Source organism: Xenia sp. Carnegie-2017, unplaced genomic scaffold (genome assembly GCF_021976095.1).
Source record: "Xenia sp. Carnegie-2017 unplaced genomic scaffold, XeniaSp_v1 HiC_scaffold_23, whole genome shotgun sequence".
NCBI classification, from domain to species: Eukaryota; Metazoa; Cnidaria; class Anthozoa; order Malacalcyonacea; family Xeniidae; genus Xenia; species Xenia sp. Carnegie-2017.
Window position 1 is genome coordinate 16873897 of NW_025813486.1, and position 13960 is coordinate 16887856.

Here is a 13960-nt window from a genome sequence, read left to right on the forward strand (position 1 = left end):
CGAGTTTGCATGTATAGATAGGTAGAGATAGCAAAATATTCGCCAAAAACTACAATCTCATCCCGTCAAGCCTTTTTATGTATTCTCATTCTCTATCTAGCCGAGTTTGCATGTATAGATAGGTAGAGATAGCAAAATATTCGCCAAAACTACAATCTCATCCCGTCAAGCCTTTTTATGTATTCTCATTCTCTATCTAGCCGAGTTTGCATGTATAGATAGGTAGAGATAGCAAAATACTCGCCAAAACTACAATCTCATCCCGTTAAGCCTTTTATGTATTCTCATTCTTTATCTAGCCGAGTTTGCATGTATAGATAGGTAGAGATAGCAAAATATTCGCCAAAACTACAATCTCATCCCGTCAAGCCTGTTTTATGTATTCTCATTTTCTATCTAGCCGAGTTTGCATGTATAGATAGGTAGAGATAGCAAAATATTCGTCAAAAACTACAATCATCCCGTCAAGCCTTTTTATGTATTCTCATTCTTTATCTAGCCGAGTTTGCATGTATAGATAGGTAGAGATAGCAAAATATTCGCCAAAACTACAATCTCATCCCGTCAAGCCTTTTTTATGTATTCTCATTCTTTATCTAGCCGAGTTTGCATGTATAGATAGGTAGAAATAGCAAAATATTCGCCAAAACTACAATCTCATCCATCAAGCCTTTTTATGTATTCTCATTCTTTATCTAGCCGAGTTTGCATGTATAGATAGGTAGAGATAGCAAAATATTCGCCAAAACTACAATCTCATCCCGTCAGGCCTTTTTATGTATTCTCATTCTTTATCTAGCCGAGTTTGCATGTATAGATAGGTAGAGATAGCAAAATATTCGCCAAAACTACAATCTCATCCCGTCAAGCCTTTTTATGTATTCTCATTCTTTATCTAGCCGAGTTTGCATGTATAGATAGGTAGAGATAGCAAAATATTCGCCAAAACTACAATCATCCCGTCAAGCCTGTTTATGTATTCTCATTCTCTATCTAGCCGAGTTTGCATGTATAGATAGGTAGAGATATAAAATATTCGCAAAAACTACAATCTCATCCGTCAAGCCTTTTTTATGTATTCTCATTCTCTATCTAGCCGGGTTTGCATGTATAGATAGGTAGAGATAGCAAAATATTCGCCAAAAACTACAATCTCATCCCGTCAAGCCTTTTTTATGTATTCTCATTCTTTATCTAGCCGAGTTTGTATGTATAGATAGGTAGAGATAGCAAAATATTCGCCAAAAACTACAATCTCATCACGTCAAGCCTTTTTTATGTATTCTCATTCTCTATCTAGCCGAGTTTGCATGTATAGATAGGTAGAGATAGCAAAATATTCGTCAAAAACTACAATCTCATCCCGTCAAGCCTGTTTTATGTATTCTCATTGTCTATCTAGCCGAGTTTGCATGTATAGATAGGTAAAGATAGCAAAATATTCGCCAAAAACTACAATCTCACCCCGTCAAGCCTGTTTTATGTATTCTCATTCTCTATCTAGCCGAGTTTGCATGTATAGATAGGTAGAGATAGCAAAATATTCGCCAAAAACTACAATCTCATCCCGTCAAGCCTTTTTTATGTATTCTCATTCTTTATCTAGCCGAGTTTGCATGTATAGATAGGTAGAGATAGCAAAATATTCGCCAAAACTACAATCTCATCCCGTCAGGCCTTTTTATGTATTCTCATTCTCTATCTAGCCGAGTTTGCATGTATAGATAGGTAGAGATGCAAAATATTCGCCAAAACTACAATCTCATCCCGTCAGGCCTTTTTATGTATTCTCATTCTCTATCTAGCCGAGTTTGCATGTATAGATAGGTAAAGATAGCAAAATATTCGCCAAAACTACAATCTCATCCCGTCAAGCCTGTTTTATGTATTCTCATTCTCTATCTAGCCGAGTTTGCATGTATAGATAGGTAGAGAATAGCAAAATATTCGCCAAAACTACAATCTCATCCCGTCAAGCCTTTTTATGTATTCTCATTCTTTATCTAGCCGAGTTTGCATGTATAGATAGGTAGAGATAGCAAAATATTTGCCAAAAACTACAATCTCATCCCGTCAAGCCTTTTTTATGTATTCTCATTCTTTATCTAGCCGAGTTTGCATGTATAGATAGGTAGAGATAGCAAAATATTCGCCAAAAACTACAATCTCATCCATCAAGCCTTTTTTATGTATTCTCATTCTTTATCTAGCCGAGTTTGCATGTATAGATAGGTAGAGATAGCAAAATATTCGCCAAAACTACAATCTCATCCCGTCAAGCCTTTTTTATGTATTCTCATTCTCTATCTAGCCGAGTTTGCATGTATAGATAGGTAGAGATAGCAAAATATTCGCCAAAACTACAATCTCATCCCGTCAAGCCTTTTTATGTATTCTCATTCTTTATCTAGCCGAGTTTGCATGTATAGATAGGTAGAGATAGCAAAATATTTGCCAAAACTACAATCTCATCCCGTCAAGCCTTTTTATGTATTCTCATTCTTTATCTAGCCGAGTTTGCATGTATAGATAGGTAGAGATAGCAAAATATTCGCCAAAACTACAATCTCATCCATCAAGCCTTTTTATGTATTCTCATTCTTTATCTAGCCGAGTTTGCATGTATAGATAGGTAGAGATAGCAAAATATTCGCCAAAAACTACAATCTCATCCCGTCAGGCCTTTTTTATGTATTCTCATTCTTTATCTAGCCGAGTTTGCATGTATAGATAAGTAGAGATAGCAAAATATTCGCCAAAAACTACAATCTCATCCCGTCAAGCCTTTTATGTATTCTCATTCTTTATCTAGCCGAGTTTGCATGTATAGATAGGTAGAGATAGCAAAATATTCGCCAAAAACTACAATCTCATCCCGTCAGGCCTTTTTTATGTATTCTCATTCTCTATCTAGCCGAGTTTGCATGTATAGATAGGTAGAGATAGCAAAATATTCGCCAAAACTACAATCTCATCCCGTCAGGCCTTTTTTATGTATTCTCATTCTCTATCTAGCCGAGTTTTGCATGTATAGATAGGTAGAGATAGCAAAATATTCGCCAAAAACTACAATCTCATCCCGTCAGGCCTTTTTTATGTATTCTCATTCTCTATCTAGCCGAGTTTGCATGTATAGATAGGTAAAGATAGCAAAATATTCGCCAAAAACTACAATCTCATCCCGTCAAGCCTGTTTTATGTATTCTCATTCTCTATCTAGCCGAGTTTGCATGTATAGATAGGTAGAGATAGCAAAATATTCGCCAAAAACTACAATCTCATCCCGTCAAGCCTTTTTTATGTATTCTCATTCTTTATCTAGCCGAGTTTGCATGTATAGATAGGTAGAGATAGCAAAATATTCGCCAAAAACTACAATCTCATGCCGTCAAGCCTTTTTATGTATTCTCATTCTTTATCTAGCCGAGTTTGCATGTATAGATAGGTAGAGATAGCAAAATATTCGCAAAAGCTACAATCTCATCCCGTCAAGCCTTTTTATGTATTCTCATTCTCTATCTAGCCGAGTTTGCATGTATAGATAGGTAGAGATAGCAAAATATTCGTCAAAACTACAATCTCATCCCGTCAAGCCTTTTTATGTATTCTCATTCTTTATCTAGCCGAGTTGCATGTATAGATAGGTAGAGATAGCAAAATATTCGCCAAAACTACAATCTCATCCCGTCAAGCCTGTTTTATGTATTCTCATCTCTATCTAGACGAGTTTGCATGTATAGATAGGTAGAGATAGCAAAATATTCGCCAAAACTACAATCTCATGCCGTCAAGCCTTTTTGTATGTATTCTCATTCTTTATCTAGCCGAGTTTGCATGTATAGATAGGTAGAGATAGCAAAATATTCAAAGCTACAATCTCATCCCGTCAAGCCTTTTTATGTATTCTCATTCTCTATCTAGCCGAGTTTGCATGTATAGATAGGTAGAGATAGCAAAATATTCGTCAAAACTACAATCTCATCCCGTCAAGCCTTTTTATGTATTCTCATTCTTTATCTAGCCGAGTTTGCATGTATAGATAGGTAGAGATAGCAAAATATTCGCCAAAAACTATAATCTCATCCCGTCAAGCCTTTTTTATGTATTCTCATTCTCTATCTAGCCGAGTTTGCATGTATAGATAGGTAGAGATAACAAAATATTCGCCAAAACTACAATCTCATCCCGTCAAGCCTTTTTATGTATTCTCATTCTCTATCTAGCCGAGTTTGCATGTATAGATAGGTAGAGATAGCAAAATATTCGCCAAAACTACAATCTCATCCCGTCAAGCCTTTTTATGTATTCTCATTCTTTATCTAGCCGAGTTTGCATGTATAGATAGGTAGAGATAGCAAAATATTCGCCAAAAACTACAATCTCATCCCGTCAAGCCTGTTTTATGTATTCTCATTTTCTATCTAGCCGAGTTTGCATGTATAGATAGGTAGAGATAGCAAAATATTCGTCAAAAACTACAATCTCATCCCGTCAAGCCTTTTTTATGTATTCTCATTCTTTATCTAGCCGAGTTTGCATGTATAGATAGGTAGAGATAGCAAAATATTCGTCAAAACTACAATCTCATCCCGTCAAGCCTGTTTTATGTATTCTCATTTTCTATCTAGCCGAGTTTGCATGTATAGATAGGTAGAGATAGCAAAATATTCTTCAAAACTACAATCTCATCCCGTCAAGCCTTTTTTATGTATTCTCATTCTTTATCTAGCCGAGTTTGCATGTATAGATAGGTAGAGATAGCAAAATATTCGTCAAAAACTACAATCTCATCCCGTCAAGCCTGTTTTATGTATTCTCATTCTCTATCTAGCCGAGTTTGCATGTATAGATAGGTAGAGATATAAAATATTCGCCAAAACTACAATCTCATCCCGTCAAGCCTTTTTTATGTATTCTCATTCTTTATCTAGCCGAGTTTGGATGTATAGATAGGTAGAGATAGCAAAATATTCGCCAAAAACTACAATCTCATCCCGTCAAGCCTTTTTTATGTATTTTCATTCTCTATCTAGCCGAGTTTGCATGTATAGATAGGTAGAGATAGCAAAATATTCGTCAAAAACTACAATCTCATCCCGTCAGGCCTTTTTTATGTATTCTCATTCTTTATCTAGCCGAGTTTGCATGTATAGATAGGTAGAGATAGCAAAATATTCGCCAAAACTACAATCTCATCCCGTCAAGCCTTTTTATGTATTCTCATTCTTTATCTAGCCGAGTTTGCATGTATAGATAGGTAGAGATAGCAAAATATTCGCCAAAACTACAATCTCATCCCGTCAAGCCTGTTTTATGTATTCTCATTCTCTATCTAGCCGAGTTTGCATGTATAGATAGGTAGAGATAGCAAAATATTCATAAAAAACTACAATCTCATCCCGTCAAGCCTTTTATGTATTCTCATTCTCTATCTAGCCGGGTTTGCATGTATAGATAGGTAGAGATAACAAAATATTCATAAAACTACAATCTCATCCCGTCAAGCTTTTTATGTATTCTCATTCTTTATCTAGCCGAGTTTGTATGTATAGATAGGTAGAGATAGCAAAATATTCGCCAAAACTACAATCTCATCACGTCAAGCCTTTTTTATGTATTCTCATTCTCTATCTAGCCGAGTTTGCATGTATAGATAGGTAGAGATAGCAAAATATTCGTCAAAACTACCTCTCCCGTCAAGCCTGTTTTATGTATTCTCATTGTCTATCTAGCCGAGTTTGCATGTATAGATAGGTAGAGATAGCAAAATATTCGCCAAAACTACAATCTCACCCCGTCAAGCCTGTTTTATGTATTCTCATTCTCTATCTAGCCGAGTTTGCATGTATAGATAGGTAGAGATAGCAAAATATTCGCCAAAAACTACAATCTCATCCCGTCAAGCCTTTTTATGTATTCTCATTCTTTATCTAGCCGAGTTTGCATGTATAGATGGTAGAGATAGCAAAATATTCGCCAAAAACTACAATCTCATCCCGTCAGGCCTTTTTTATGTATTCTCATTCTCTATCTAGCCGAGTTTGCATGTATAGATAGGTAGAGATAGCAAAATATTCGCCAAAACTACAATCTCATCCCGTCAGGCCTTTTTATGTATTCTCATTCTTTATCTAGCCGAGTTTGCATGTATAGATAGGTAAAGATATGCAAAATATTCGCCAAAACTACAATCTCATCCCGTCAAGCCTGTTTTTATGTATTCTCATTCTCTATCTAGCCGAGTTTGCATGTATAGATAGGTAGAGATAGCAAAAATATTCGCCAAAACTACAATCTCATCCCGTCAAGCCTTTTTATGTATTCTCATTCTTTATCTAGCCGAGTTTGCATGTATAGATAGGTAGAGATAGCAAAATATTTGCCAAAACTACAATCTCATCCCGTCAAGCCTTTTTATGTATTCTCATTCTTTATCTAGCCGAGTTTGCATGTATAGATAGGTAGAGATAGCAAAATATTCGCCAAAAACTACAATCTCATCCATCAAGCCTTTTTTATGTATTCTCATTCTTTATCTAGCCGAGTTTGCATGTATAGATAGGTAGAGATAGCAAAATATTCGCCAAAACTACAATCTCATCCCGTCAAGCCTTTTTATGTATTCTCATTCTCTATCTAGCCGAGTTTGCATGTATAGATAGGTAGAGATAGCAAAATATTCGCCAAAACTACAATCTCATCCCGTCAAGCCTTTTTATGTATTCTCATTCTTTATCTAGCCGAGTTTGCATGTATAGATAGGTAGAGATAGCAAAATATTCGCCAAAACTACAATCTCATCCCGTCAAGCCTTTTTATGTATTCTCATTCTTTATCTAGCCGAGTTTGCATGTATAGATAGGTAGAGATAGCAAAATATTCGCCAAAACTACAATCTCATCCATCAAGCCTTTTTATGTATTCTCATTCTTTATCTAGCCGAGTTTGCATGTATAGATAGGTAGAGATAGCAAAATATTCGCCAAAAACTACAATCTCATCCCGTCAGGCCTTTTTTATGTATTCTCATTCTTTATCTAGCCGAGTTTGCATGTATAGATAAGTAGAGATAGCAAAATATTCGCCAAAACTACAATCTCATCCCGTCAAGCCTTTTTATGTATTCTCATTCTTTATCTAGCCGAGTTTGCATGTATAGATAGGTAGAGATAGCAAAATATTCGCCAAAACTACAATCTCATCCCGTCAAGCCTTTTTATGTATTCTCATTCTCTATCTAGCCGAGTTTGCATGTATAGATAGGTAGAGATAGCAAAATATTCGCCAAAAACTACAATCTCATCCCGTCAGGCCTTTTTTATGTATTCTCATTCTCTATCTAGCCGAGTTTGCATGTATAGATGAGTAGAGAGATAGCAAAATATTCATAAAAACTACAATCTCATCCCGTCAGGCCTTTTTTATGTATTCTCATTCTCTATCTAGCCGAGTTTGCATGTATAGATAGGTAAAGATAGCAAAATATTCGCCAAAAACTACAATCTCATCCCGTCAAGCCTGTTTTATGTATTCTCATTCTCTATCTAGCCGAGTTTGCATGTATAGATAGGTAGAGATAGCAAAATATTCGCCAAAACTACAATCTCATCCCGTCAAGCCTTTTTATGTATTCTCATTCTTTATCTAGCCGAGTTTGCATGTATAGATAGGTAGAGATAGCAAAATATTCAAAAACTACAATCTCATGCCGTCAAAGCCTTTTTATGTATTCTCAATTCTTTATCTAGCCGAGTTTGCATGTATAGATGGTGAGGAATGGCAAAATATTCTTAAGCTTCACAATCTCATCCCGTCAAGCCTTTTTTTATGTATTCTCATTCTCTATCTAGCCGAGTTTGCATGTATAGATAGGTAGAGATAGCAAAATATTCGTCAAAACTACAATCTCATCCCGTCAAGCCTTTTTATGTATTCTCATTCTTTATCTAGCCGAGTTTGCATGTATAGATAGGTAGAGATAGCAAAATATTCGCCAAACTACAATCTCATCCCATCAAGCCTATTTTATGTATTCTCATCCTCTATCTAGCCAGGTTTGCATGTATAGATAGGTAGAGATAGCAAAATATTCGCCAAAACTACAATCTCATGCCGTCAAGCCTTTTTTTATGTATTCTCATTCTTTATCTAGCCGAGTTTGTATAGATAGGTAGAGAGATAGCAAAATATTCGCCAAAGCTACAATCTCATCCCGTCAAGCCTTTTTATGTATTCTCATTCTCTATCTAGCCGAGTTTGCATGTATAGATAGGTAGAGATAGCAAAATATTCGTCAAAACTACAATCTCATCCCGTCAAGCCTTTTTATGTATTCTCATTCTTTATCTAGCCGAGGTTTGCATGTATAGATAGGTAGAGATAGCAAAATATTCGCCAAAACTACAATCTCATCCGTCAAGCCTTTTTATGTATTCTCATTCTCTATCTAGCCGAGTTTGCATGTATAGATAGGTAGAGATATAAAATATTCATAAAACCACAAATCTCATCCCGTCAAGCCTTTTTTGTATTCTCATTCTCTATCTAGCCGAGTTTGCATGTATAGATGGGTAGAATATAAAATATTCGCCAAAAACTACAATCTCATCCCGTCAAGCCTTTTTATTCTCATTCTTTATCTAGCCGAGAGTTTGCATGTATAGATAGGTAGAGATAGTAAAATATTCGCCAAAACTACAATCTCATCCCGTCAAGCCTGTTTTATGTATTCTCATTTTCTATCTAGCCGAGTTTGCATGTATAGATAGGTAGAGATAGCAAAATATTCGTCAAAACTACAATCTCATCCCGTCAAGCTTTTTATGTATTCTCATTCTTTATCTAGCCGAGTTTGCATGTATAGATAGGTAGAGATATAAATATTCGTCAAAACTACAATCTCATCCCGTCAAGCCTGTTTTATGTATTCTCATTTTCTATCTAGCCGAGTTTGCATGTATAGATGGGTAGAGATAACAAAATTCTTCAAAACTACAATCTCATCCCGTCAAGCCTTTTATGTATTCTCATTCTTTATCTAGCCGAGTTTGCATGTATAGATAGGTAGAGATATGCAAAATATTCGTCAAAACTACAATCTCATCCCGTCAAGCCTGTTTTATGTATTCTCATTTCTCTATCTAGCCGAGTTTGCATGTATAGATGGGTAGAGATAGCAAAATATTCATAAAACTACAATCTCATCCCGTCAAGCCTTTTTATGTATTCTCATTCTTTATCTAGCCGAGTTTGGATATAGATGATGGGTAGAGATAGCAAAATATTCATAAAAACTACAATCTCATCCCGTCAAGCCTTTTTATGTATTTTCATTCTCTATCAAGCCGAGTTTGCATGTATAGATAGGTAGAGATAGCAAAATATTCGTCAAAACTACAATCTCATCCATCAAGCCTTTTTATGTATTCTCATTCTTTATCTAGCCGAGTTTGCATGTATAGATGGGTAGAGATAGCAATATTCGTCAAAACTACAATCATCCCGTCAGCCTTTTTATGTATTCTCATTCTTTATCTAGCCGAGTTTGCATGTATAGATAGGTAGAGATAGCAAAATATTCGCCAAAACTACAATCTCATTCCGTCAAGCCTTTTTATGTATTCTCATTCTCTATTTAGCCGAGTTTGCATGTATAGATAGGTAGAGATAGCAAAATATTCGTCAAAACTACATCTCATCCCGTCAAGCCTTTTTGTATTATTCTCATTCTTCTAGCCGAGTTTGCATGTATAGATAGGTAGAGATGCAAAATATTCGTCAAAACTACAATCTCATCCCGTCAAGCCTGTTTATGTATTCTCATTCTCTATCTAGCCGAGTTTGCATGTATAGATGGGTAGAATATAAAACATTCGCCAAAAACTACAATCTCATCCGTCAAATGCTTTTTGTATTCTCATTCTTTATCTAGCCGAGTTTGTATGTATAGATAGGTAGAGATAGCAAAATATTCGCCAAAACTACAATCTCATCCGTCAAGCCTTTTTATGTATTTTCATTCTCTATCTAGCCGAGTTTGCATGTATAGATAGGTAGAGATAGCAAAATATTCGTCAAACTGTCTCATCCCGTCAAGCCTTTTTTATATTCTCATTCTTTATCTAGCCGGTTTGCATGTATAGATATAGGTAGAGATAGCAAAATATTCGTCAAAAACTACAATCTCATCCCGTCAAGCCTTTTTATGTATTCTCATTCTCTATCTAGCCGAGTTTGCATGTAGATAGGTAGAGATATAAAATATTCGTCAAAAACTACAATCTCATCCAAATCAAGCCTTTTTTTGTATTCTCATTCTTTATCTAGCCGAGTTTGCATGTATAGATAGGTAGAGATAGCAAAATATTCGTAAAAACTACAATCTCATGCCGTCAAGCCTTTTTTGTGTATTCTCATTCTTTATCTAGCCGAGTTTGCATGTATAGATAGGTAGAGACAAAATATTCCCAAAACACAATCTCATCCCGTCAAGCCTTTATGTATTTCTCATTCTCTATCTAGCCGAGTTTGCATGTATAGATAGGTAGAGATAGCAAAATATTCGTCAAAATACAATCTCATCCCATCAAGAAGCCTTTTTTATGTATTCTCATTCTTTATCTAGCCGAGTTTGCATGTATAGATAGGTAGAGATAGCAAAATATTCGTAAAACTACAATCTCATCCCGTCAAGCCTGTTTTATGTATTCTCATCCTCTATCTAGACGAGTTTGCATGTATAGATAGTAGAGATAACAAAATATTCGCCAAAACTAATCTCATGCCGTCAAGCCTTTTTATGTATTCTCATTCTTTATCTAGCCGAGTTTGCATGTATAGATAGGTAGAGATAGCAAAATATTCATAAAAGCTACAATCTCATCCCGTCAAGCCTTTTTATGTATTCTCATTCTCTATCTAGCCGAGTTTGCATGTATAGATGGGTAGAGATAGCAAAATATTCGTCAAAAACTACAATCTCATCCCGTCAAGCCTTTTTATGTATTCTCATTCTTTATCTAGCCGAGTTTGCATGTATAGATAGGTAGAGATAGCAAAATATTCGCCAAAAACTACAATCTCATCCCGTGAAGCCTTTTTATGTATTCTCATTCTCTATCTAGCCGAGTTTGCATGTATAGATAGGTAGAGATAGCAAAATATTCGCCAAAACTACAATCTCATCCCGTCAAGCCTTTTTATGTATTCTCATTCTCTATCTAGCCGAGTTTGCATGTATAGATAGGTAGAGATAGCAAAATATTCATAAAAACTACAATCTCATCCCGTCAAGCCTTTTTATGTATTCTCATTCTTTATCTAGCCGAGTTTGCATGTATAGATAGGTAGAGATGCAAAATATTCGCCAAAAACTACAATCTCATCCCGTCAAGCCTGTTTTATGTATTCTTATTTTCTATCTAGCCGAGTTTGCATGTATAGATAGGTAGAGATAGCAAAATATTCGTCAAAAACTACAATCTCATCCCGTCAAGCCTTTTTATGTATTCTCATTCTTTATCTAGCCGAGTTTGCATGTATAGATAGGTAGAGATAGCAAAATATTCGCCAAAACTACAATCTCATTCCGTCAAGCCTTTTTATGTATTCTCATTCTCTATCTAGCCGAGTTTGCATGTATAGATAGGTAGAGATAGCAAAATATTCGTCAAAAACTACAATCTCATCCCGTCAAGCCTTTTTTATGTATTCTCATTCTTTATCTAGCCGAGTTTGCATGTATAGATAGGTAGAGATAGCAAAATATTCGCCAAAAACTACAATCTCATCCCGTCAAGCCTGTTTTATGTATTCTCATTCTCTATCTAGCCGAGTTTGCATGTATAGATAGGTAGAGATAGCAAAATATTCATAAAACTACAATCTCATCCCGTCAAGCCTTTTTATGTATTCTCATTCTCTATCTAGCCGAGTTTGCATGTATAGATAGGTAGAGATAGCAAAATATTCGCCAAAACTACAATCTCATCCCGTCAAGCCTTTTTATGTATTCTCATTCTTTATCTAGCCGAGTTTGCATGTATAGATAGGTAGAGATAGCAAAATATTCGCCAAAAACTACAATCTCATCCCGTCAAGCCTGTTTTATGTATTCTCATTCTCTATCTAGCCGAGTTTGCATGTATACGTGTATATGCATGTATATTTAGCACTCGTCACGGGATTTTAGCCATAAAATGAATACTAAAATTCTTAAAACATAAATATGTACGATATGTTGTTGCAGTCGCTGCAAAAGTTGGTTTTGTGATATTCGAATCCTCGTAAATTGAAATATAAATTAGAAAACGGCAGCTAAAGACAACTTTAAAGCATCGGAAAGGGTGGGGGATGTGGTGAGAGACGATCTAGGCTATCTATAAAACGTGATGAACTTCTGTGTAGTAAGCTCCTATCTTTGTCACAAATCTTTAGGTAGTTGCTCCAGTACGCGAAACTTGTGCTCAAACCCTGGGCGTTGTCGTGAAACATATGAAATGTGAAGCAGTCAAGAGTATATTAAACATCTTGCTGACACTGCAGGCTCAAAACGAGTGGCAAGTGAGACATGGGGGACTACTGGGGATCAAGTATTTGCTTGCCGTTCGGAAAGATATGACCGAGCAGTTACTTCCTCTCGTGCTGTCTCCTCTAACTACCGGATTAGAAGATTGTGATGATGACGTCAGAGCTGTGTCAGCGACGGCGATGTTACCAGTTGTTGATCAAATGTTAAAGTTGAGCGTTGCTAAGGTAAATCATATTTGTAAATAACACGATAGTATCTCATTAAAATTTGTGCTCTTATTACAGTACAAGTTGTTTTTTTTGTGTTTAAGAGCACAGAAATCGAACAACGGAAGAATTTGATGTTTATTTCAGATTCCGTCTATCCTTTGGATCCTATGGGAATCCTTGTGTCTTCTAGATGATCTTTCTGCATCTACCAGTAGCATTCTTATGTTGTTAGCCGCCATCGTATCGTCTTCTCGAGCTCAATCGGAATGGGCCGTGACCGGACGTCAAGATATTTCGTTGAGTTGTGTCTTACCCAGACTGTGGCCGTTTCTTCGTCATAATATCTTGTGCGTACGAGGCCACACTTCAAACTTTGAAGGTCATCCTTGATACGTCGGATGTACGTTCAAATGAGGTTTGTTGTGGATATACGTGTATGTATATGGATATTTTTTGTTTCTTACATCGAAGCGTTTTCACACGAAAAATTTGTCCGATGTTACTGTATCTGTATTTGGTTTTTGATGTAGATGTAGATATGCTACACTTTTTAAAGGGCTCCCACTAGCCGATAATTTGTTATAATTTATTTCGTTCCTTTCACATCTGCTCGCTTTGCTTTGCGTTGAAAAATCTCTTAAAAGAGAAGAATGTATGATTTCAAGTAGACAATTAATTAAATACAATCTTGTTTCTAGAGTTTCATTTTACTAAAGAAAATCCAACCACATTTTTTCACAAGTTTTAAATCTATTTTCACATGTTTACTATCGAATGGAAACGCTATCCAGGCTCCCTGCAACTGCCCCTGGATTTAGCGTACTGTTGTGATAAACTTTCTTTAGGCCGTTCATGAAACATTGTGACTTGCTTATTTGCCGAATTAAAATTTTTGCTGGAGGTAATCATCCAGTTATATTCAGTTCAATGGCATGCAGCCCATTACACTACTCAATCATCACAGGGCTCATGCTACTGCAGCAATGACTGAGCGTATATTTTGCCAGTATTTGCCCTTATGACGAGCTGATGACAATAGTCATTTTTAAATTCCCATGACTTTCTTTTGTACGCATGCGGCACATATCGTAATCCATGTACGCATGCGTCGCATAATCCAAGTATACTGTGTACCACTCGATTAAAATCTCTTAATTTTTATTTCGTATTTAAAAATTGATGTTTTTGTGCTTGGAATGTCCTTGAAAGTCTTTAAAGTTGG

The 13960-nt window shown here is 36.0% G+C and overlaps 1 protein-coding gene across 1 annotated transcript in view; it reads left to right on the forward strand.

Annotated features, from left to right (window-relative positions):
• The window catches only part of LOC124449267 (TATA-binding protein-associated factor 172-like), a 41824-nt gene that overhangs the window by 7300 nt on the left and 20564 nt on the right, over positions 1–13960 (forward strand). The window contains 3 exon segments of the mRNA XM_047000204.1: positions 12436–12753; positions 12883–13094; positions 13096–13153. Of these exon segments, the coding sequence (XP_046856160.1) occupies positions 12436–12753; positions 12883–13094; positions 13096–13153 (588 nt within the window).